At 40.0% G+C, this 26531-nt stretch overlaps 1 protein-coding gene across 1 annotated transcript in view; it reads left to right on the top strand.

The window, feature by feature from the left end:
- OCA2 (OCA2 melanosomal transmembrane protein) overlaps positions 1-23122 on the top strand; it is a 559846-nt gene extending 536724 nt beyond the window's left edge. Inside the window, exon 24 of the mRNA XM_086711326.1 lies at positions 22387-23122. Within this exon, the coding sequence (XP_086567452.1) occupies positions 22387-22471 (85 nt within the window). The 3' untranslated portion in view covers positions 22472-23122. The remainder of the gene's footprint in view (positions 1-22386) is intronic.
- Positions 23123-26531: the final 3409 nt, after the last annotated feature.

The raw sequence follows: 26531 nt of genomic DNA on the forward strand, positions 1-26531 counted from the left end.
TGGACATTTAGGCTCTTTCCATAATTTGGCTATTGTTGAGAGTGCTGCTATGAACATTGGGGTACAAGTGCCCCTATGCATCAGTACTCCTGTGTCCCTTGGATAAATTCCTAGCAGTGCTATTGCTGGGTCATAGGGCAGGTCTATTTTTAATTTTCTGAGGAACCTCCACACTGCTTTCCAGAGCGGCTGCACCAATTTGCATTCCCACCAACAGTGCAAGAGGGTTCCCGTTTCTCCACATCCTCTCCAGCATCTATAGTCTCCTGATTTGTTCATTTTGGCCACTCTGACTGGCGTGAGGTGATATCTGAGTGTGGTTTTGATTTGTATTTCCCTGATAAGGAGCGACGCTGAACATCTTTTCATGTGCCTGTTGGCCATCCGGATGTCTTCTTTAGAGAAGTGTCTATTCATGTTTTCTGCCCATTTCTTCACTGGGTTATTTGCTTTTCGGGTGTGGAGTTTGGTGAGCTCTTTATAGATTTTGGATACTAGCCCTTTGTCCGATATGTCATTTGCAAATATCTTTTCCCATTCCGTTGGTTGCCTTTTAGTTTTGTTGGTTGTTTCCTTTGCTGTGCAGAAGCTTTTTATCTTCATAAGGTTCCTTGGGTAAATTCTTAGCAGTGTATTTGCTGGGTCATAGGGTAGGTCTATTTTTCATTTTTTGAGGAACCTCCACACTGTTTTCCAGAGTGGCTGCACCAGTTTGCATTCCCATCAACAATGCAAGAGGGTTCCCATTTCTCCACATCCTCGACAGCATCTATAGTCTCCTTATTTGTTCATTTTAGCCATTCTGACTGGTGTGAGGTTGTATCTGAGTGTGGTTTTGATTTGTATTTCCCTGATGAGGAGCGACATTGAGCATCTTCTCATGTGCCTGTTGGCCATCCAGATGTCTTCTTTAGAGAAATGTCTCTTCATGTTTTCTGCCCATTTCTTCACTGGATTATTTGTTTTTCGGGTGTGGAGTTTGGTGAGCTCTTTATAGATTTTGGATACTAGCCCTTTGTCTGATATGTCATTTGCAAATATCTTTTCCCATTCCGTTGGTTGCCTTTTAGTTTTGTTGGTTGTTTCCTTTGCAGTGCAGAAGCTTGTTATCTTCATGAGGACCAAATAGCTCATTTTTGCTTTTAATTCCCTTGCCTTTGGAGATGTGTCAAGTAAGAAGTTGCTGCGGCTGAGGTCAGAGAGGTTTTTTCCTGCTTTCTCCCCTAGGGTTTTGATGGTTTGCTGTCTCACATTCAGGTCCTTTACCCATTTTGAGTTTATTTTTGTGAATGGTGTAAGAAAGTTGTCTATTTTCATTCTTCTGCATGTTGCAGTCCAGTTCTCCAAGCACCATTTGTTAAAGAGACTGTCTTTTTTACACTGGATGTTCTTTCCTGCTTTGTCAAGGATTAGTTGGCCATACTTTTGTGGGTCTAATTCTGGGGTTTCTATTCTATTCCATTGGTCTTTGTGTCTGTTTTTGTGCCAATACCATGCTGTCTTGATGATTACAGCTTTGTAGTAGAGGCTAAAGTCGGGGATTCTGATGCCTCCTAATTTGGTCTTCTTCTTCAAAATTACTTTGGCTATTCAGGGTCTTTTGTGGTTCCATACAAATTTTAGGATTGCATGTTCTAGCTTTGAGAAGAATGCTGGTGCAATTTTGATTGGGATTGCATTGAATGTGTAGAAAGCTTCGGGTAGTATTGACATTTTAACAATATTTATTCTTCCAATCCATGAGCACAGAATGTGTTTCCATTTCTTTGTAGCTTCTTAAATTTCCTTCATAATCTTTCTATAGTTTTCAGCATACAGATCTTTTACATCTTTGGTTAGGTTTATTCCGAGGTATTTTATGCTTCTTGGTGCAATTGTGAATGGGATCAGTTTCTTTATTTGTCTTTCTGTTGCTTCATTATTGGTTTATAAAAATGCAACCAATTTCTGTACATGGATTCTGTACACTGTGACTTTGCTGAATTCATGTATCAGTTCTAGCAGACTTTTGGTGGAGTCTATCAGGTTTTCCATGTATATGTCATGTCATCTGCAAAAAGTGAAAGCTTGACTTCATCATTGCCAATTTTGATGCCTTTGATTTCCTTTTGTTGTTTAATTGCTGATGCTAACACTTTCAACACTATGTTAAACAACAGCGGTGAGAGTGGGCATCCCTGTCGTGTTCCTGATCTCAGGGAAAAAGCTCTCAGTTTTTCCCCATAGAGGATGATGTTAGCTGTGGGCTTTTCATAAATGGCTTTTATGATGTTGAAGTCTATTCCTTCTATCCCGACTTTCTCGAGGGTTTTTATTAAGAAAGGATGCTGAATTTTGTCAAATGCTTTTTCTGCATCGATTGACAGGATCATATAGTTCTTTTCTTTTCTTTTATAAATGTGATGTATCACGTCGATTGATTTGGGAATGTTGAATCAGCCCTGCATCCCAGGAATGAATTCCACTTGATCATGGTGAATAATTCTTTTTATATGCTGTTGAATTCGATTTGCTAGTATCTTGTTGAGAATTTTTGTATCCATACCCATCAGGGATATTGGCCTGTAGTTCTCTTTTTTTGCTGGATATCTGTCTGGTTTAGGAATCAAAGTAATGCTGGCTTCATAGAATGAGTCTGGAAATTTTCCTTCCCTATCTATATTTTGTAATAGCTTGAGAAGGATAGGTATTAACTCTGCTTTAAATGTCTGGTAGAATTCCGCTGGGAAGCCGTATGGTCCTGCACTCTTATTTGTTGGAGATTTTTGATAACTGATTCAATTTATTCGCTGGTTATGGGTCTGTTCAAGTTTTCTATTTCTTCCTGTTTGAGTTTTGGAAGTGTGTGGGTGCTTAGTAATGTGTCCATTTCTTCCAGGTTGTCTAGTTTGTTGGCATATAATTTTTCATAGTATTCCCTGATAATTGCTTGTATTTCTGAGGGATTGGTTGTAATCATTCCATTTTCATTCATGATTTTATCTATTTGGGTCATCTCCCTTTTCTTTTTGAGAAGCCTAGCTAGAAGTTTATCAATTTTGTTTATTTTTTTCAAAAAAACAACTATTGGTTTCATTGATCTACTCTACAGTTTTTTAGATTCTATATTGTTTATTTCTGCTCCTATCTTTATTATTTTTCTTCTTCTGCTGGGTTTGGGATATCTTTGCTGTTCTGCTTCTATTTCCTTAAGGTGTGCTATTAGATCTTGTATTTGGGATTTTTCTTGTTTCTTGAGATAGGCTGGATTGCAATGTATTTTCCTCTCAGGACTGCCTTCCCTGCATTCCAAACCATTTGGATTGTTGTATTTTCATTTTCATTTGTTTGCATATATTTTTTAATTTCTTCCCTAATTGCCTGGTTGACCCATTCGTTCTTTATTAGACTGTTCTTTAACCTCCATGGTTTCGGAGGTTTTCTAGATTTTTTCTGTGGTTAATTTCAAGCTTCATAGCCTTGTGATCTGAAAATATGCATGGTATGATCTCAATTCTTTTATATTTATGAAGGGTTGTTTTGTGATCCAATATGTGATCTATTTTGGAGAATGTTCCATGTGTACTCGAGAAGAAGGTATATTCTATTGCTTTGGGATGCAGAGTTCTAAATATATCTGTCAAGTCCTTCTGATCCAATGTATCATTCAGGGCCCTTGTTTCTTGATTGAGCCTGTGTCTAGATGATCTATCCATTGTTGTAAGTGGCGTATTAAAGTCTCCTGCAATTACCACATTCTTATCAATAAGGTTGCTTATGTTTATGAGTAATTGTTTTATATATTTGGCGGCTCCCGCATTCGGCGCATAGACATTTATAATTGTTAGCTCTTCCTGATGGATGGGCCCTGTAATTATGATATAATTCCCTTCTTCATCTCTTGTTACAGCCTTTAATTTAAAGTCTAGTTTGTCTGATATAAGTATGGCTACTCCAGCTTTCTTTTGACTTCCAGTAGCATGATAGATAGTTCTCCACTTTCAATCTGAAGGTGTCTTTAGGTCTAAAATGAGTCTCTTGTAGACAGCAATTAGATGGGTCTTGTTTTTTAATCCATTCTGATACCCTATGTCTTTTTGTTGGAGCATTTAGTTCATTTACATTCAGTGTTATTATTGAAAGATATGGGTTTAGAGTCATTTTGATGTCTGTAGGTTTCATGCTTGCAGTGATGTCTCTGGTACTTTGTGGTCCTTGAAACATTTCACTGACAGAATCCCCCTTAGGATGTCTTGTAGGGCTGGTTTAGTGGTGACCAATTCCTTCAGTTTTTGTTTGTTTGGGAAGACCTTCATCTCCCCTTCTATTCTAAATGACAGACTTGCTGGATAAAGGATTCTCAGCTGCATATTTTTCCTGTTCATCACATTGAAGATTTCCTGCCATTCCTTTCTGGCCTGCCAAGTTTCAGTAGATAGATCTGTCACTAGCCTTATCGGTGTCCCTTTATATGTTAGAGCACGTTTATCCCTAGCTGCTTTCAGAATTTTCTCTTTATCCTTGCATTTTGCCAGTTTCACTATGATACATCGTGCAGAAGATCATTTCAAGTTACGTCTGAAAGGAGTTTTCTGTGCCTCTTGGATTTCAATGCATTTTTCTTTCCCCAGATCAGGGAAGTTCTCAGCTACGATTTGTTCAAACACAACTTCAGCCCCTTTCTCTCTCTCTTCCTCCTCTGGAATCCCTATTATATGGATATTGTTCCATTTCATTCCATCACTTAGTTCTCTAATTCTCCCCTCATACTCCTGGATTTTTTTTATCTCTCTTTTTCTCAGCTTCCTGTTTTTCCATAATTTTATCTTCTAATTCACTTATTCTCTCCTCTGCCTCTTCAATCCGAGCTGTGGTCACCTCTATTTTATTTTGCATCTCATTTATAGCATTTTTTTAGCTCCTCCTGTTTCTTAGTCCCTTGATCTCTGTAGCAATAGATGCTCTGCTGTCCTCTATATTTTTTTCAAGCCCAGCGATTAATTTTATGACTATTATTTTAATTTTTTTTTTCAACGTTTTATTTTTATTTTTGGGACAGAGAGAGACAGAGCATGAACGGGGGAGGGGCAGAGAGAGGGAGACACAGAATCGGAAACAGGCTCCAGGCTCTGAGCCATCAGCCCAGAGCCTGACGCGGGGCTCGAACTCACGGACCGCGAGATCGTGACCTGGCTGAAGTTGGACGCTTAACCGACTGCGCCACCCAGGTGCCCCTATGACTATTATTTTAAATTCATGTTCTATTATATTGCTTAAGTCATTTTTGATCAATTTGTTAGCTGTTGCTACTTCCTGGAGTTTCTTTTGAGGAGAATTCTTCCATTTCGTCATTTTGGATAGTCCCTGGAGTGGCGCAGAACTGCAGGGCACTTCCCCTGTGCTGTCTGGAATAACTTGTGTTGGTGGGCGGGGTGGCAGTCAGACCCGATGTCTGCCCCCAGCCCACTGCTGGGGCCACAGTCAGACTGGTGTGTACCTTATCTTCCCTTCTCCCAGGTTCAGGACTCACTGTGGAGTGGCATGGCCCCTGTCTGGGCTACTTGCACACTGCCATGTTTGTGGTGCTGCTTCTATGGGATCTGGCATATTAGCCAGGGTCTATCTGCAAGGTGCACAGGGGCAGGAGGGGCAGGCTTAGCTCGCTTTGCCATTGTCAGTGGTCCCCTGTGGGAGGGGTCCTGCAGCACCAGGAACGAGGTAGGCAGACCCTTCAGAGGGATGGATCCACAGAAGCACAGCGTTGGGTGTTTGCGTGGTGCAAGCAAGTTCGGTGACAGAAACTGGTTCCCTTTGGGATTTCGGCTGGGTGATGGGTGAGAGAGTTGATGCAGTCCAGTGCCTTTGTTCCTTGCTGAGCTGAAGTTTGTCTTCCAGGGTTCAACACTTTTCCCTCCCATTGTCCTCTTGCCCTCCCGCTCTCCAAGCAGAGCTGTTGACTTATAACATTCCAGATGTTAAGTCCCACCGGCTGTCAGAACTCACGCAGTCTGGCCCCTCTGGTTTTGCAATCCAGACTTTGGGGGCTCTGCCTTGCCGGGCAGGCTGCCCCTCTGCTGGCCGGCTCCCTCCCGCCAGTCCATGTAGTGCACACTGCCTCTCTGCCCTTCCTACCCTCTTCTGTGGGCATCTTATCTATGCTTGGCTCCAGAAAGCCTGTTCTGCTAGTCTTCTGGTGTTTTTTTGGGTTATTTAGGCAGGTGTGGGTGGAATCTAAGTGATCAGCAGGATGCGGTGAGCCCAGCGTCCTCCTATGCTGCCATTTTCCCAAAGAAGGCCTCAAAATATTGATAATTAATATACACTATTTCAAGAGCATTTTCAAGAGCATAAAGTACTATACCTTGGTCATTGCTTTATTTACTGTATTTTAAATTTCTTTGCAGAAAATATTATTTGATAGGAAGATTAGCCTAAGGGAGGTGGGTATTTGTTGAGGTATGCAGCAAATTCAAGTCACACTACCAGATTTTGCTTGGGCCCTGCTTTCTATGACTTACCAGCAGCTGATTTGGCTCCAAAGAAGAAGGTAACATGGTAAAGTTCAAGGCAGGCCTTGGGGACGTACATGGGAGTCAAATCTAGCCTTGGTTATTTTAATTAATTTCAATTGAGGAAAAGTAATACACAAATGAAATAAAACAGGAAAGAAGGAGGAAGAAAACAAGCAACGGAAACCAAACTTACTGAATTAGAAGACTAAAAATGGAATAAGAGAAGATAATTGCAAGTGACATATCTGATAAAGGGTTAGTCACCAAAATATATAAAGAACTTACAAAATTCAAAACCCAAAAAACAAATAATCCAGTTTGAAAGTTGGCAGAAGGGGGGCACCTGGGTGGCTCAGTCAGTTAAGCTTCCAACTTCAGTTCAGGTCATATCATAGTTCATGAGTTTGAGCCCCATGTCGAGATTTGTGCTGACAGCTTGGAACCTGGAGCCTGCTTCAGATTCTGTGTCTCCCTCTCTCTCTGCTTCTTCCACATTCATTCTCTCTCTCTCTCTTTCTCTCTCAAAAATAAATAAACATTAAAAAAACTCTCTTTATTAAAAAAATGTTCAGAAAACATGAACAGACATTTTTCCAAATAAGACATACAGATGGACAAAAGACACATGAAAAAAAGCTCAACATCACTCATAACCAGGGAAGTACAAATTAAAATTACAATGAGATATCACCTTACACTTGTCAGAATGGCTAAAATTAACAATACTGTAAACAACAGGTGTTGGTGAGAATGTGGAGAAAGGGGAACACTTGTGCACTGTTGGTGGGAATGCAAACTGGTGTAGCCACTCTAGAAAACAATATAGAGTTTCCTCAAAAAATTAAAAATTTAACTATCCTACCATCCAGCAATTGCACTACTAGGTACTTACCCAAAGAATTAAAAAAAAAAACTGATTTAAAGAACACATGCACCCCAATATTTATAGCAGCATTATCAACAATAGTCAAGTTATGGAAAGAGTCCAAATGTCCACTGACTAATGAATGGGTAAAGAAGAAGTGGTATATATACACAATGGAAAATATTCAGCTATCAAAAAGAATAAATACTTGCCATATGCAACAACATGGTTGAAGCTATAGAGTATTATACTAAGTGAAATAAGTTAGAGAAAGATAAATACCACGATTTCACCCATATACAGAATTTAAGAAACAAAACAATCATAGGGGAGAGAAAGAGAGAGAGGCAAACCAAAAAACAGACTCTTAACTATAGAGAACAAACTGATGGCTAACAGAGTGGATTTGGGTAGGGGGATGGGTTAAATAGGTGATGGGGATTAAGGAGTACATTTGTGATGAGCACCGGGTATTTTATGTAAGAGTTGAATCACTAAAATCTATACCTGGAATTAATATTTCACTGTATATCAACTAACTGGAATTTAAATAGAAACAAACAAAACCAAACACACACACACACATGCAAACAAGACTATAAATGGTAGAATTGATAAGTCAAGAGGTGATTTTTTTGTAAAAAAATTTTTTTTGTAAACACTCCACAGTGTGAATTCTGATGGGGGTGGGGGCGGCACTCAATCTCATGACTGTGAGATCATGACCTGAGCCAAATCAAGAGTTGGACACTTAACTGTCAAAGCCACCCAGGCACCCCAACATTTTTCATATTATAGATAAAACTTTGTCATCAACAAAGAAAAAGAATAAAAGTAAAAATTATGTGTTAAAAAGGGAATAAAAAGGGCACCTGGGTGGCTCAGCTGGTTGAGTGTCCTTCAGCTTAGGTCATGATTTCACAGTTTGTGAGTTCGAGCCCTGTGCCAGGCTCTGTGCTGACAGCTTGGAGCCTGGAGCCTGCTTTGGATTCTGTGCCTCCCTCTCTCTCTGCCCCCCCCCTCACTAGTAATATGTATCTCCCTCAAAAATAAATAAAAACGTTAAAAAATAAATACAAAGGGAATAAAACTACAGAGGCAAATATTAAAGTTACATTAGAATATTACATGAAAAAGAATTTTTCTAAAATAAATGTTTTTCTGGAAAAATATAAATAATCAAAGTTATTTTAAGAATCAGTGGAACCAAATAGATGCTCTCTTTGAAATTTTCATGCCCATTCTCCTCTTCTTTGCCTGTTAAATTCCTATTTTCTGTTGAACACGAAACTCAAAAGTCATTTTTCTTACAAACCTCCTCTGCTCTGCTCAGCCCCTCATGCCCCCCAACCCCAGTTGGGCACCACCAATGAAAGAGCTGCTTGCTTTTGGTGCTTGCCTTCAGAATCCTGAGTAGGGGCCTCTAGATAGTAGTAACTATATTGTTTTACAAATTTGATCTTCTGTTTTTCCCTTTCACTGTGGGCTACTTGTAGGCAAGGAGTGCCTGTTATTTCTCTTTATATCGCCCACATATTAGACAACAAAGAGTTCAATATAAATGATATTAAGTAATTTAAGAGAGGATCAATTAATTGTAATAAAGGAAGAATTTCAGGGTGTATAGGCCAGAAGATGCCAGTAAAAAGGAGGCATTAAAGATATGGGAGAATAAGGCACTTGGTACAGAAACTTCTTAGAGGAGAGCCAGAGAGATGTAGTCCAGAGTTTGAGTCCAACACTCAAAAGAGGGAAAAAAGAAAGGTAAAGATAAAGGCTTCTGGGTGGAGATGAGGAATGTTGCTGCCATTTCACCTAGATAAATGTGACATTCTTTAAAAAGTCAGAAGGGATGCATGCACCCCTGTTTATTGTAACATCATTTACATTTGCTACATTATGGAAGCAGCCCAAGTGTCCATCAATAGATAAATGGATAAAGATATAATATATAAATTTTATATATATATATATATATATATATATATATAATAGAATATTATTTAGCCATAAAAAAGAATGAAATCTTGCCTTTTGCAATGACATGGATGGACTAGAGAGTATAATCCTAAGTGAAATAAGCCAGTCAGAGAAAGACAAATACCATATGATTTCACTCATGCGGAATTTGAGAAACAGAAAAAATGAACAAAGGGAAAAAATGAGAGAGAGAGAGAGAGAGAGAAAGAGAGAGAGAGATACAAATGAAAAACCAGACTCTTAACCATGTAGAGAATAAGCTGATGGTTACATACATGGGAGATATTTGAAATAGGTGAAGGGGATTAAGAGTACACTTGTCTTGAAGAATACTCAGTAATATCAACACAACTAAAAGGCAACCGATGGAATGGGGAAAGATATTTTCAAATGACATATCAGACAAAGGGCTAGTATCCAAAATCTATAAAGAGCTCACCAAACTCCACACCCGAAAAACAAATAATCCAGTGAATAAATGGGCAGAAAACATGAATAGACCCTTCTCTAAAGAAGACATCCGGATGGCCAACAGGCACATGAAAAGATACTCAACGTTGCTCCTCATCAGGGAAATACAAATCAAAACCACACTCAGATACCACCTCACACCAGTCAGAATGGCTAAGATGAACAAATCAAGAGACTATAGATGCTGGCGAGGTTGTGGAGAAATGGGAACCCTCTTGCATTGTTGGTGGGAATGCAAACTGGTGCAGCGTCTCTGGAAAATAGTGTGGAGGTTCCTCAGAAAATTAAAACTAGATCTACCCTATGACCCAGAAATAGCACTGCTAGGAATTTACCCAAAGGATACAGGCGTGCTGATGCATAGGGGCACTTGTACCCCAATGTTTATAGCAGCACTTTCAACAATAGCCAAATTATGGGAAGAGCCTAAATGTCCATCAACTGATGAATGGATAAAGAATTTGTGGTTTACATACACAGTGGAATACTATGTGACAATGAGAAAGAATGAAATATGGCCTTTTGTAGCAACATGGATGGAACTGGAGAATGTTATGCTAAGTGAAATAATTCATACAGAGAAAGACAGATACCATATGTTTTCACTCTTATGTGGATCCTGAGAAACTTAACAGAAGGAGGGGAAGGAAAAAAAAGAGACAGGGAGGGAGCCAAATCATAAGAGACTCTTAAAAGCTGAGAATAAACTGAGGGTTGATGGGGGTGGTGGGGAGAGTGGGTGATGGACATTGAGGAGGGCACCTCTTGGGATGAACACTGGGTGTTGTATGGAAACCAATTTGACAATAAATTTCATATTAAAAAAATACTGAGTAATATATGGGATTGTTGAATCACTATATTGTATGCCTAAAACTAATATAACACTATATGTTAAGTATACTGAAATTAATAAAAATCAGAAAGAAGGTTACATTCTAAATATGGGACAAGGAGCCAGGAAACTTAACATAGGTATTGGACAGAGCATAATAGAGTGTCTTCACATGGTTCCAGGTGTCTGGGAGGTTGTCTGACTTTCTATTTATGTTCAGTGGAGATTCTCAGCTGGTAAAGCGACTTCCCAACATGGAAGTGAGAGGCTGGCTGACTGCAGATCTCATGGTGGTAGTGATGAGAGTTCTAACTCCACAGATGGCCAAATAGTACTGATGCTGGTCAAGAGACAGAAGAAGATGGCAGAGGTGGGCACAAAGTATGCAACAAAAATGCCTTTTCTCAGGAGGAGAAAGGCCAAGACATAATTTTCTCAAATTCTTTCTCTTTTGCTTGCTATAAAGATGGTAGATACATGTCATAAGCTTGAACGCATGAAAAAGAAACCACCCCCAAAAATCTATTCTGATGGAGGAAAAAACCAAATTATTAGAATTTCATCCTTGGATGCCTTTTCCTTCCCAAGCTTTGCCTCTTCACTTTAATGCTTTGTTCCTTGCCATGATTCCTATAATGTTCCTCTGTCATACTTTCTAGTCTTTAGCCATGTGAACTGTACTGCTGGCAGATAGTCACCAATGCAATGTGATAGGGAGGACTCTGAAGACACCAGGAGACCTCCTCCTTCCTTGGATGTGCCTTCTTTCTTCTGTAGCTCTCCCTCCAGATCATCACTTTCTACCCCTCCATGAACTCCTCTCTCTCTGGGAAATACAATGATGGGTATTTATTTATAAGATGCAGGAAGCTCCTTCAGCCTTCATGAAGAGAATTAGCTAGTTGTCACCTGGAGAGATCCAGGAGATGAGGCATGCAGCTGTTCAAATTTAAAATGAGGGCTGAGGATGAGAAAGAAATTCCTGTCCTGGGGTCTTGAGTGAGCTGAAGACAGGTTAAGGGGCTGAAGAGAATGGCTCTCAAGGTACCCATGGTCTATAGAAAGTGGAGCCAGCTGTGTACCCACGTGATAAGCTCCCACGGTTCTGTAGAAACAGAAGCCATTCTGCTGAGAAACATTCATTACCTTTGTAGAAGGGAAACAGAAAAATGTCTTTTGATTAAGATCTATAGTCATGGTGTGTTATAAAGCCTTTTGGAAAGGAAAAATAAAAAGGAAGAATGGTTTCAGTCTAAAAGCCAAGTAGGAGACTTCATTAGCAAATATTTCCTTTTGAAAACCAGGTCTCTCTTCAGTGTGTGGAGCTTTGCTCTCAGTGCAATGCCTGACCTCCATTAGAAATTGCATAGTTCTGGGGCAGCTTGTTTCCCAGAAATCTGGAAGTTTTGGTTCCTTGGAGTACTGTGTGTCATCACAGTTGCGTTTTTAACCTAAAACTGAATACATCAAATGCAGCGTTTGTCTGGGCCTCCATCTGACATTTTGCATCTTGATTTGTGGCTTTTTTTTTTTTTTTTTGCAACTTAACAAATTATTTTATTTTATTATTTTATTTTATTTTATTTTATTTTATTTTATTTTATTTCTTATTAGAAACTATGCACTCCAGAGGACAGTGGAATGTTTTTTTTTTCAATATATGACATTTATTGTCAAATTGGTTTCCATACAACACCCAGTGCTCATCCCAAAAGGTGCCCTCCTCAATACCCATAACCCACCCTTCCCTCCCTCCCACCACCCATCAACCCTAAGTTTGTTTTTAAGAGTCTCTTATGCTTTGGCTCTCTCCGACTCTAACCTCTTTTTTTTTTCCTTCCCCTCCCCCATGGGTTTTTGTTAAGTTTCTCAGGATCCACATAAGAGTGAAACCTTATGGTATCTGTCTTTCTCTGTATGGCTTATTTCACTTAGCATCACACTCTCCAGTTCCATCCACGTTGCTACAAAGGGCCATATTTCATTCTTTCTCATGCCATGTAGTATTCCATTGTGTATATAAACCACAATTTCTTTATCCATTCATCAGTTGATGGACATTTAGGCTCTTTCCATAATTTGGCTATTGTTGAGAGTGCTGCTATAAACATTGGGGTACAAGTGCCCCTATGCATCAGTACTCCTGTATCCCTTGGGTAAATTCCTAACAGTGCTATTGCTGGGTCATAAGGTAGGTCTATTTTTAATTTTTTGAGGAACCTCCACACTGTTTTCCAGTGTCTGCACCAATTTGCATTCCCACCAACAGTGCAAGAGGGTTCCCGTTTCTCCACATCGTCTCCAGCATCTATAGTCTCCTGATTGGTTCATTTTGGCCACTCTGACTGGCGTGAGGTGATATCTGAATGTGGTTTTGATTTGTATTTCCCTGATAAGGAGCGACGTTGAGCATCTTTTCATGTGCCTGTTGGCCATCCGGATGTCTTCTTTAGAGAAATGTCTATTCATGTTTTCTGCCCATTTCTTCACTGGGTTATTTGTTTTTCGGGTGTGGAGTTTGGTGAGCTCTTTATAGATTTTGGATACCAGCCCTTTGTCCGATATGTCATTTGCAAATATCTTTTCCCATTCCGTTGGTTGCCTTTTAGTTTTGTTGGTTGTTTCCTTTGCTGTGCAGAAGCTTTTTATCTTCATAAGGTCCCAGTAATTCATTTTTGCTTTTATTCCCTTGCCTTTGGGGAAGTGTCGAGTAAGAGATGCTATGGCTGAGGTCAGAGAGGTCTTTTCCTGCTTTCTCCTCTAGGGTTTTGATGGTTTCCTGTCTCACATTCAGGTCCTTTATCCATTTTGAGTTTATTTTTGTGAATGGTGTGAGAAAGTGGTCTAGTTTCAACCTTCTGCATGTTGCTGTCCAGTTCTCCCAGCACCATTTGTTAAAGAGACTGTCTTTTTTCCATTGGATGTTCTTTCCTGCTTTGTCAAAGATGGTTGGCCATACATTTGTGGGTCTAGTTCTGGGGTTTCTATCCTATTCCATTGGTCTATGTGTCTGTTTTTGTGCCAATACCATGCTGTCTTGATGATGACAGCTTTGTAGTAGAGGCTAAAGTCTGGGATTGTGATGCCTCCTGCTTTGGTCTTCTTCAAAATAACTTTGGCTATTTGGGGCCTTTTGTGGTTCCATATGAATTTTAGGATTGCTTGTTCTAGTTTCGAGAAGAATGCTGGTGCAATTTTGATTGGGATTGCATTGAATGTGTAGATAGCTTTGGGTAGTATTGACATTTTGACAATATTTATTCTTCCAATCCATGAGCAGGGAATGTCTTTCCATTTCTTTAAATCTTCTTCAATTACCTTCATAAGCTTTCTATAGTTTTCAGCATACAGATCTTGTACATCTTTGGTTAGATTTATTCCTAGGTATTTTATGCTTCTTGGTGCAATTGTGAATGGGATCAGTTTCTTTATTTGTCTTTCTGTTGCTTCATTATTAGTGTATAACAATGCAACTGATTTCTGTACATTGATTTTCTATCCTGAAACTTTGCTGAATTCATGTATCAGTTCTAGCAGACTTTTGGTGGAGTCTATCGGATTTTCCATGTATAATATCATGTCATCTGTAAAAAACGAAAGCTTGACTTCATCTTTGCCAATTTTGATGCCTTTGATTTCCTTTTGTTGTCTGATTGCTGATGCTAGAACTTCCAACACTATGTTAAACAACAGCGGTGAGAGTGGACATCCCTGTCTTGTTCCTGATCTCAGGGAAAAAGCTCTCAGTTTTTTCCCATAGAGGATGATGTTAGCTGTGGGCTTTTCATAAATGGCTTTTATGATGTTGAAGTCTATTCCTTCTATCCCGACTTTCTCGAGGGTTTTTATTAAGAAAGGATGCTGAATTTTGTCAAATGCTTTTTCTGCATCGATTGACAGGATCATATAGTTCTTTTCTTTTCTTTTATCAATGTTATGTATCATGTCGATTGATTTGGGAATGTTGAACCAGCCCTGCATCCCAGGAATGAATTCCACTTGATCATGGTGAATAATTCTTTTTATATGCTGTTGAATTCGATTTGCTAGTATCTTTTTGAGAATTTTTGCATCCATACTCATCAGGGATATTGGCCTGTAGTTCTATTTTTTTACTGGGTCTCTGTCTGGTTTAGGAATCAAAGTAATACTGGCTTCATAGAATGAGTCTGGAAGTTTTCCTTCCCTTTCTATTTCTTGGAGTAGCTTGAGAAGGATAGGTATTATCTCCACTTTAAATGTCTGGTAGAACTCCCCTGGGAAGCCATCTGGTCCTGGACTCTTATTTGTTGGGAGATTTTTGATAACCGATTCAATTTCTTCGCTGGTTATGGGTCTGTTCAAACTTTCTATTTCCTTCTGATTAAGTTTTGGAAGAGTGTGGGTGTTCAGGAATTTGTCCATTTCTTCTAGGTTGTCCAATTTGTTGGCATATAATTTTTCATAGTATTCCCTGATAATTGTTTGTGTCTCTGAGGGATTGTTTGTAACAATTCCATTTTCATTCATGATTTTATCTATTTGGGTCATCTCCCCTTTCTTTTTGAGAAGCCTGGCTAGAGGTTGGTCAATTTTGTTTATTTTTTCAGAAAACCAACTCTTGGTTTCGTTAATCTGCTCTACAGTTTTTTTAGATTCTATATTGTTTATTTCTGCTCTGATCTTTATTATTTCTCTTCTTCTGCTGGGTTTAGGCTGCCTTTGCTGTTCTGCTTCTATTTCCTTTAGGTGTGCTGTTAGATTTTGTATTTGGGATTTTTCTTGTTTCTTGAGATAGGCCTGGATTGCAATGTATTTTCCTCTCAGGACTGCTTTCGCTGCGTCCCAAAGCGTTTGGATTGTTGTATTTTCATTTTCGTTTGTTTCCATATATTTTTTAATTTCTTCCCTAATTGCCTGGTTGAGCCATTCATTCTTTAGTAGGGTGTTCTTTAACATCCATGCTTTTGGAGGTTTTCCAGACTTTTTCCTGTGGTTTATTTCAAGCTTCATAGCATTGTGGTCTGAAAGTATGCATGGTATAATTTCAATTCTTGTATCCTTATGAAGGGCTGTTTTGTGACCCAGTATACGATCTATCTTGGAGAATGTTCCATGTGCACTTGAGAAGAAAGTATATTCTGTTGCTTTGGGATGCAGAGTTCCAAATATGTCTGTCAAGTCCATCTGATCCAATGTATCATTCAGGGCCCTTGTTTCTTTATTGACCATGTGTCTAGATGATCTATCCATTTCTGTAAGTGGAGTGTTAAAGTTCCCTGCAATTACCACATTCTTATCAATAAGGTTGCTTATGTTTATGAGTAATTGTTTTATATATTTAGGGGCTCCGGTATTTGATGCATAGACATTTATAATTGTTAGCTCTTCCTGATGGATAGACCCTGTAATTATTATATAATACCTTCTTCATCTCTTGTTAGACTTTAATTTAAAGTCTAGTTTTTCTAAGTATGGCAACTCCAGCTGTCTTTTGGCTTCCAGTAGCATGATAAATAATTCTCCATCCCCTCATTCTCAATGTAAAGGTGTCCTCAGGTCTAAAATGAGTCTCTTGTAGACAGCAAATAGATGGGTCTTGTTTTTTTATCCATTCTGATACCCTATGTCTTTTGGTTGGCGCATTTAATCCATTTACATTCAGTGTTATTATAGAAAGATCCGGGTTTAGAGTCATTGTGATGTCTGTATGTTTTATGCTTGTAGCGATTTCTCTGGTACTTTGTCTCACAGTATTCCCCTTAGGATCTCTTGTAGGGCTGGTTTAGTTGTGACAAATTGCTTCAGTTTTTGTTTGTTTGGGAAGACCTTTATCTCTCCTTGTATTCTAAATGACAGACTTGCTGGATAAAGGATTCTTGGCTGCATATTTTTTTCTGTTCATCACATTGAAGATCTCCTGCCAATCCTTTCTGGCTTGCCAAATTTCAAAAGAGAGCGGTCACGTGTCTTATAGGTCTCCCTTTATATGTTAGGGCACGTTTATCCCTTGCTGCTTTCAGGATTTTCTCTTTATCCTTATATGTTCCCAGTTTCACTATGATATGTCGTGCAGAAGATCAAGTTACGTCTGAAGGGAGTTCTCTGTGCCTCTTGGATTTCAATGCCTTTTTCCTTCCCCAGTTCAGGGAAGTTCTCAGCTAATATTTCTTCAAGTATACCTTCAGCACCTTTCCGTCTCTCTTCCTCCTCTGGGATACCAATTATGTGTATATTATTTCTTTTTAGTGTATCACTTAGTTCTCTAATTTTCCCTTCATACTCCTGGATTTTTTAATCTCTCTTTTTCTCAGCTTCCTCTTTTTCCATAGTTTTATCTTCTAGTTCACCTATTCTCTCCTCTGCCTCTTCAATCTGAGCCATGGTCATTTCCATTTTATTTTGCATGTCGTTGAAAGCGTTTTTCAGCTCCTCGTGACTGTTCCTTAGTCCCTTGATCTCTGTAGCAAGAGATTCTCTGCTGTCCTCTATACTGTTTTCAAGCCCAGCGATTAATTTTATGACTATTATTCTAAATTCACTTTCTGTTATATTATTTAAATCCTTTTTGATCAGTTCATTAGCTGTTGTTATTTCCTGGTGATTCTTTTGAGGGGAATTCTTCTGTTTGGTCATTTTGGGTAGTCCCTGGAGTGGTGCGGACCTGCAGGGCACTTCCCCTGTGCTGTGGTGTATAACTGGAGTTGGTGGGTGGGGCCACAGTCACACCTGATGTCTGCCCGCAGCCCACTGCTGGGGCCACAGTCAGATTGGTGTGTGCCTTCTCTTCACTGTGGGGTGGCATGGCCTGTCTGGGCTACTTGCACACTGCCAGGCTTGTGGTGCTGGGGATCTGGCATATTAGCTGGGGTGGGTAGGCAAGGTGCACAGGGGCAGGAGGGGCAGGCTTAGTCACTTCTCCTTAGGTGATACACTTCAGGAGGGGCCCTGTTGCAGTGGAAGTGAGTCAGACCCACTCCCGGAGGGGTGGTTCCGCAGAAGCATAGCGTTGGGTGTTTGTGAGGAGCAAGCAAGTCCCTGGCGGGAACTGGTTCCCTTTGGGATTTTGGCTGGGGGATGGGTGAAGGAGATGGGACTGGCTAGCACCTTTGTTCCCTGCCTAACTGAGCTCTGTCGTCCCGGGGCTCAGCAACTCTCCCTCTGTTTGTCCTCCAGCCTTCCCGCTTTCTGAGCAGAGCTGTTAACTTATGACCTCCCAGATGCTAAGTCATGCTTGCTGTTGGAACACACTCCATCTGGCCCCTCCACTCTTGCAAGCCAGACTCGGGGGCTCTGCTTGGCCGGCAGGCTGCCCCTCCACCCTGGCTCCCTCCCGCCAGTCCGTGCAGCGCGCACAGCCTCTCCGCCCTTCTTACCCTCTTCCGTGGGCCTCTCGTCTGCGCTTGGCTCTGGAAACTCCATTCTGCTAGTCTTCTGGTGGTTTTCTGGGCTATTTAGGCAGGTGTAGGTGGAATCTAAGTGATCAGCAGGACACGCGGTGAGCCCAGCGTCCTCCTACGCCGCCATCTTCTCCCGAAACCCCTGGATTTGTGCTTTGACATTCAAGTGTTTTTGTCTTCTGTAACAGAATGTGATGTTTGGAGCCAGAATGGATTGAAAATAATCTCAGAGGGAAATGAAAACATAATGTGATACTATGTTTTGAACAAATATGCTTTTCCTAAGCCTTTTGGTGAAGGTACTGCTTTTCTGTGAGGCTTGGGGAGGAAGACAGATGTATCTTCTGGGAAGTGGAACTGCTCTTGGTAAATGTGGAGCATAAATGTGTATACTCAGAGAATGGCTGGCAGTGACAGGAAGTCATTAGTGCCCTCACTTCAAATAAATCTCCTTTCAGTGGACTCTTGCCTGGACAGGGAGTGAAGCATTAAAACACCAACCAAACTAACGGTACTCCCACCGGAAAAAGCAGCAGGGACTCACCCCAAGAAGGAAGATGCCAACTTTAGCAGTTTCAACAGAGCTGCCCCATCCTTGTCTTTACCCATCAGATACTCAGGTGTGTAGCTACTGCTGTCAGTGCCATCAAATGCCAATGAATAGCTTCATCATTTGTCTTGACTCTAGCATTAGAGAATTCTTTGTCTGTATGTGTGACTTCCAAAATGTACAAGAAAACGCCACCCTGATGAGCTTGCTAGCCTGGTGGAGATGTACACAGATGGTTGCAGAGCCCCTGCCAGTCTGTCTCAACCTCTTTTTTTCCTGCAAATGCTTCACTCTTGCATATCCTATGTGAAAGCTCCATGTAGAGCCAGAATCCCCTGCATCTACTAAAGGTCATAAACCTGCCTTTTCAAATGTTTTCATCCAGATATTGTGAGCCACCTAGAGCTGCATTGGACCACACAACCCCTAGTCAGTTTGGCACAATTAAGCCTTGAAATGTGGCAAGTCAAATTAAGGTGTTCTGTGAATGGAAAACCCACACTGGATTTCAAAGGTTTAGTATAAAAATTAATGTAAACTATTCAATTTTATGTTGATTATATGTTAAAATAATATTTTGGGTATGTTGGCTTCAATAATATATTATTAAATTTAATTTCACTTTTTTTTTTTACTTTTTTAAAAATACGTGGTACTAGAAATTTGAAATTACATAGTGGCTCACAGTATATTTCTATTGGCTTGTGGTCTGGGATTACCTTGCATTTTGAGTGAGCTGACAAGAAGATGACAAGTTTCTTCGCCTTCCCAGGACTTAAGGTCTTTTTCTATGATAAGGAGTGTCAAACATTTTTTTTTTTTGTAAGGGTCAGATATAAATCTTTCAGGCTTCATGGGCCACATGGTCTCTGTTGCAACTACTCAACAGTACTTTGATGTGGCAGCCTCAGCTATCCTAGATGGTAGAACATCCATTTTATGATAAGTAAATGAATGGGAGAGAATGTGTTACAATAAAACTTTATTTACAAGAACAGTCAGTGGGCCAGTATTGGCCTGGGGGCTGTAGTTTCTTGTTTCTTGATCTATAAAAAATACTGATTTACCTAGGTCAATTCTCTTTGGACTGTAAAAGCACATTTTTCATTCATAGAATCCTTACTGTATACAGATTGATGGGTTCAAGGATCTTATGGTACATGCAAATATCTTTGTATTATTTTTTGTTGGCATGTTATAATCCAACTAGCAGATGATGAAGCTTGAATCTAAAATATTAGAACTGATATCTGATATAATTCCCTTCTCTTTTTTTTGTCTCTCCCTCCCTGCCTCCTCTCTTTACCTCCCTCACTTCCCCCTTTCCCTTTTTACCCCTCTCTTTCTGTCTCTATCTCTGTCTGTTTCTGCTTTTGTTTCTGTCTCTCTCTTACCACTGGTTAGGCTGGAGTTTGTATGTTGTGGTGTTAGGGGACTGTAGGTGGTATTAGGATAGGCTTAGGTTAATCCATTCTCCCGAGGCTCAGTGAATATTAAAAGGTCTCCCTTGTAGTCCTGGACATCTTGTCTGAGATTCACTGTCATGTTAAATGAACACTAAGGGGTCTCTTGTCAGTCTTTGCTCTTTGGCTCATTATGTGACCAGATGCTTGTCTAAGAGATTTATAGGGGTGAACGCATAATCCTCATAACAACCTTAGTAAGTAGGTATTATTATTACTTCCATTTTAAAGATGAAGAAATTCAGTCATGGAGATGTTTAATACTTTCCCAGGATCATGCAGCTGGATAAGAACAGAACCCTTAACTAATGTGTTGTGGTGGGAATGCATGTGGATTTTGAAGCCAGAAAAATATGCCAAAACATCATCTGCATCTTAGTGGTGGCATACTTTGTCAAATTCCTTAATATATTTAAGCTTCAGTTTCTTCTATGAAATAGGGATAATATGTATGACCTGCCTTATTGTGTTTGGGAAATTTCAACATCTGCATTCTCAACATCAGGCCCTTAGCATATAGTAGATGTGAATAAGTCACTTATTTCTGAGTTGTATTTTGTCATTGTATGGTTTACCTGTACCCACAGGGAAGCAGAATGTATAGTGATTGAAAGCATGCACTCTAGAGTTAGACTGAGGGGGTTTGAATATCTGTCCACACCAAAGGAGATTAGCCAAGTAACCTGGATAAGTCTGCTTCCTTTTCCGAATCCCATCAGCACAGTGGATGTGATGATATCAATCTCAAAAGGTGATATGAGCAGTTGATGAGGTCAACTTTATGAGGATTTCCACAGTGTCTAGACACTACATGAACAATTTTTTTTTGATGGTGTCTGAATGCTTGCATCAGTCCCTAGATGATACTCCTTCTCAGGATTGTTGCCATCTCTGAGACACCAGTAACCATCTACGATGTTGGGAGCACAGCAGAACCATCTACAAGGAAATTCCTTTGGGCTTGGACTCCCCAAGAGTAAGGTCTTCTTTTTGTGGACTCCATCCTTTGGGAAAGCATACTTGCTTCTGAAACACAGTCAGGTGTCCTATCACCCAGGTTGAAGTATTCAGCATCTTACTTGACACTGACTCAATTCCATACAATCTGTCACAGTGTAAGGAAAGGTTTTGCATTTGTGTGAACGCTTGTGATGATGTCTGTGACACCTGGAGTTGAACAGACACTATTCCTGGGTGCATTTTTCCAGAATTCAATTATTAGGACTGACCTATTGCTAACATATTCAGCTATTAAAAAAAAAACAAAGTTTACTAATCTCAAATTTAGATTATTTTACTGAAATCTGTTGTTTCAGTTTTCCATTTTGTAAAAGAAGTGTGCCTAGAATAGAACCTACCACCTTACTGAAATGTCTAATTCTGGTCTAGAATTTAAGGAGCTATTTCACTTGTGGTTGTAGTTTCTGTGTTTAAATTACAGCTTCATACAAAGAGCCTTACTGTGACTCTTTCTGAGTAGCCACTCCCCATGCCCACAGCCAGGGGAAGGAAGAATGTTATAATCATTATCATTATAACACACTAGGCTCTTCCCAGTGAATTTTTAAGCCTTTTGGGACAAAAATTTTAGTCTTTACAGTCACTTCCCTCAATGGCAATGCAGCACGAAGTAATGGCTTCAAAGCATGAATTCCAAATGTGAAATGGGGATCAATTGTGATTTGTTAGCTGGGATAGGAATTTGTGGGAACACAAGTACATCATAGGAAGAATATAATGAGGGAGACTTTCATCTTCTCATGACTTCTTTTGTATTTGTGCATACCTATACCTCCTGCACTTCACTGAATACAGAAGAAATTCCATTCTTTCCTCTTCCCTTCCTAGAGACAAGAGATTATTTTCTAATCCTACCTCTAAAGCTCTCTTCACTATTAAGTGTTAGGAATTTCAGGGGTCTATAGGAATATGACATTTCTAGGAAATCAGTTTTCTCAGAAGGACAATTGGAAGATGATGCAGAGACTTAAAAAATGGTCCAGTTATATGACACTGACAGTTGTTAAGTGTCATTATCAAGACCAACACTCTAATGTTGTAGATGATTAAATTGAGGCTATAAAATGTCAATTAAAATTTGTAAAAATTGTAAGCATTTCTCAATAAAATGTCATACATTGGGAGATATCTAATGTAAGCATGCATCCATATCATCTAGGTTAAAACCAACTTTTCAATTTCTAGAAATAAGAAGCAATTGACTTTGTGGATACACAAACCTCCTAAGTCATGACAAATATAATGATGTAATGACATATGTAATAATTAATTTAGAACTCACATTACTTGCCAGACACCAGACACCACAATCCACTTCTCTTCATGTTTCAGGTTGGGCTTCCCAATGATGGTTGTCTCCTGCACAGTTGGGATGTGTTACCTCCTTGTTGCTCATGTCGTGATGGGATGGAATTAACAGATATACATCGTTTGAAGACTAAGGGAAACTTGATCCATCACCAACATCAGTAGAAAACTGCCCCAAGACCACTCTTGGGAGAAGAAAAGGTGCTCATCATGGGGGTGCTCTGGAGTGGAAACCTTTGGGATCCACACTCATTCAGGTGAATGCTAGAAAATCATGGGAAATACAAGATAACTTACTAAAGATTCCACTACAAGAAAATATGTATATTTCAAAACAAGTCTTGCTATGCTCTGTAAGAAAAGACACAAATGCAATATTCGACCCCAAGTGGCTTGTACTGTTTAACTTTCAGTTTCCTGAGGTCATCAAGAGTTTTTTTATGTAATCATTTTCCATGTTAAAATAGTCTGCATCTCTGTACTCTTTCTGGGAAAAGGAAAACAGTTTGTAAGGAAACATTTTATGTATTAAAAAAATAAACTGTAACTTGACAAAAGGTTTAGAATTAATTAGTCTCCTAGCTTTTTAGCAGTTTACATAATATAAAATTATATTTTATCCATTTATGCTTTTCTCTGGAGTTTTTAAGTCATCAATTACAAGTGTAGAAATTTGACTTGTAAGATGGTCATAAGTGCTTTTAAAATAATATTTTACAATTTAACAGCCTAGAATAATAAACTTGAGTTTTGAAGGTGGTTCAAGATATTTCCATTGATTATAACAAAACTGTGGTTAATACACCCAGCTGTGCACACTCCACAGGACACCAGTGGTTCAGTCAATGTTTATTAAATGCTGGAATGCTTGTGTGTGTGTGTGTGTGTGTGTGTGTGTGTGTGTGTGTGTGTGGAGTGTTACATGTGAGACAAGGCTAGTGATAACAAAGAGCAAGAGAGGGCAGCATGCTTCAGCTGAGGTCTCATATGCTCTGCTTAGGCAATACCATGGCTAAACCCCAGACAACTGATCTCTCCTTCAGTTTTTGTCTACTGCATCTGATTGCTTGAGATGAAGATGTTTGCTGGGGATTCTCAGAAGTGGTAGTTGTATGAAGTGTCTGATTTCAAAAGGCTTAAGATCCCCAGGGCACTAAGTACTGGAAAGCAGGAGACCTTTATAGTTGCATTTCTGTCCCTGGCATCCTCAGAATGAATGTACCCTTTCTACAGTTTGGAATCTACAATTTTTAAATGGCAACCTGTGTCCTCCATGAGAGAGTTTCTCAGAATATGCCCTGTGGATTCATAAGCCATCTTTGAATTCTTTGACAGCAAAGGTGACATGAAGCCCCAGTTTGTTTTAAAATCTGATCTTTGTCACAGAAAATGCTGTGTGGCACCTGCCTAAATGCTCCAGAGGAGCTTCCACTCCTGACTTTCCAGGGAAAGAGACCTGACAGCTCTTCTAGCTCTTGGTCCTTTTCCACATTGCCTTACTGACACCTAGATGGCCCCAAATTCTTTCACCAAAAGTCACTGTCTTCTCTTCTCCTGCATATTTCCATGCCTGGTGGTGGTGGTGGTGACTTCCTTGAGCCCAGCTGCTGCTTCTAACTCCTGGCTCTTCTCTGCTCCTTCAGCATCTACTCCCCCATGATGCCACAGCATCCATCTCTCCACCTCCCACCTCTCCTCATTGATGCCACCCTCAGTCCTCAGTCACTCCTTCTCATTCTTAAATACCTTTGTCTCCTGACTCATTTCTTCCTCTTCACCTTACTCCCTCACCTTCTCAGAATTCTTTACTGGGCATTCAAGCTTCATTACATCTGAACTTGGTCCCTGGTAACTGCCTCTTGAATTATTTATCTCCATCTCTCCCTGACACTTCTTGTCACCTGCTCCAGATCATCACCCAAACATATCCCCCCATTGATGCTTTCAGTGCATCAGCCTCTCCCCCTTTCTAACTTCCCACATCAGTTCCCTCCTAGCTCAGTTTTCTACTTCTGCTCTTAAATTAAAAACTGCTCTTAAATAAACTGCCACTACTCTGCCTTTTCTGGCCCTGTGTCTAATAGTGCTGAGGTAATTAATCAGTTAAGATGACTGGTTTTACCTAAAATAGAGATCACAAGCATCAAATGGGCACTCAATGCTTCCTGGTTCATTTCTTGTATTTCCCTAGTACAGCAGTCAGAGTCCTGGCTGGAAACACATGGGTGCTCAAATTGGGTAACTCAGAGGGAATTTAACCAGTATGGTACGTTCCTTCAGACTAGTTGGAAGGTGAGGGAAGGAAATAGCAGAACCCAGAAATGCAGGGAGCTGGATGGCAAGGGATCCCTAACAGAAGCTGTGATCTTCTGTAGATGGTTACAGCCAACAAGAGTCACTTGCAGGCTGTGGGAATTACCTTGATTTCACTCCCATTCTTCTCTATAATTTTCAATGTCCTTCCCATTGGCTAAAGCCAGCAAAAGCCAGAGGAGAAGAGGAACTGTTGATGTTGTTTACATAGGTCAGCTCCTGTGGACAGAGTAGGACAAGTAGCATGGAAAGTATGTTTGGGGGAGCAGATGGAAGGTACACTACTCCATTCACCATTTTTGCTCTTTAGCAGATGAGAAGTTCACATCTGCAATGAAGGAGACATTGAAAGTTCTATCAGCTCTCCTGTCATCAGGAGACAATGCAAGTTTGTCCATACTCTGTCCTGATACTGTCTCCAGAATTAATAGGTGGATAATCCAAAGCTTATTAAACTCTGTTTCACCATGATAGGAAAAGACAATATTGAAGAGACAAACTGTATCTTCACTATAAATGTTGAACCACACAGATGTTATCCTTGTAGAAGTTGTTCTGATACCTCATGCATGAACCCTTCAGTGTCACCAGGACTATGAGGAAATGCTTTTATAGTCTGAATTCACCATGAAAATCAAGATGAAAATCTCTTTGCTCCCTGTCACATATGAGGATTCTGAACTTGCATTAATAGCTGTGTATTACCTTTGATAGATACCTCACCCCAGATATATTCCCAAGGCCACATGCAGGCATGAGTGGAGGAAGTGGTGGCAAAGCAGCAGACATAGCTACTATAGGAATCTGAGCAACTTTCTTCTGCAATTTATGTGTGCCTTCCAGACACGCTTGGGCCCAGTTTCTTAACTGCCACATAACGGAAGACCAACTTTGTGGATCAGTTGGTCAGATGACACTTTGTTTATGATGCACAGCTCAACGTTCCTGGTCACACTGCTTCCCACCATCAGGTCCTCAATCTTTACTAGGGCCCAGTGGCAGCCAGAAGTTGCCTTTGGTGGAGATGAGTAGTCAGAAAAGCAAGGCATGGACTTTATCCAAATCTTTAGTGTCTACACTGTGATTCTCCCATTGAGGTTTGCCAATACCTCCCCTCCATGTGCTGTGGCATTGCCGAAGGCCCATGTTGCAGGGAAGCTTGCACAACATGGCCTTATGGAGGGGCTTTTGCTTTCTTTTGTCCTCCTCAAACAACGCAGCCTCATGAGGGTTATAGCAGCTCCTCCAATCTATTATATGTTGCCTATAACATCAAAAGAAGGCCAAGAATTGTGTTTTGTAATTTGTATGAATGTGATTAATGTAACAATTTGTCTCTCACTTTGCAGGGTAATTTTAAATGATAAATTGGTGCTAATCTCTGCCAATTCTATCAGGATGTTGTATTTCTTTCATTTTGCTATCTTGGTGTGGAATGGGAAAACTTTAAAACATAATAAGGAACAAACTTGGAGATTCTGATAGTTATTTGACACATCCATCACAGGACTCATTTTAGAGCTGGGAAAATAGCCACTATACCACAGGTTCAACTACTGTATGGACTTAGCTCAAGAATGCGTCCACCACTGGACCTCCATAGGCCTCTACCTCTTCCATAGGTGAATCAGAGGGCATTTTGACTGACAATTGCAGAAAATTAACACCTAAAGATGGAGATATAAGTTATTTCTTTTCACCAATGCACAAATCCCCTGATAAATGGCAACAAATGGCTTGTGCTGTTCCCCTGCATTCCTCTGAGGTAAGTGTGAGAGGAGAGCCCTAAATACATTCTTGCCTGTATTGCAATGTTCTTTGTTAAAGAGACGTAGTCTCCCTTCAAGGAACACGCT

The sequence above is a fragment of the Puma concolor genome, chromosome B3, assembly GCF_028749965.1.
Source record: "Puma concolor isolate L17-30 chromosome B3, mPumCon1.1.hap2, whole genome shotgun sequence".
NCBI classification, from domain to species: Eukaryota; Metazoa; Chordata; class Mammalia; order Carnivora; family Felidae; genus Puma; species Puma concolor.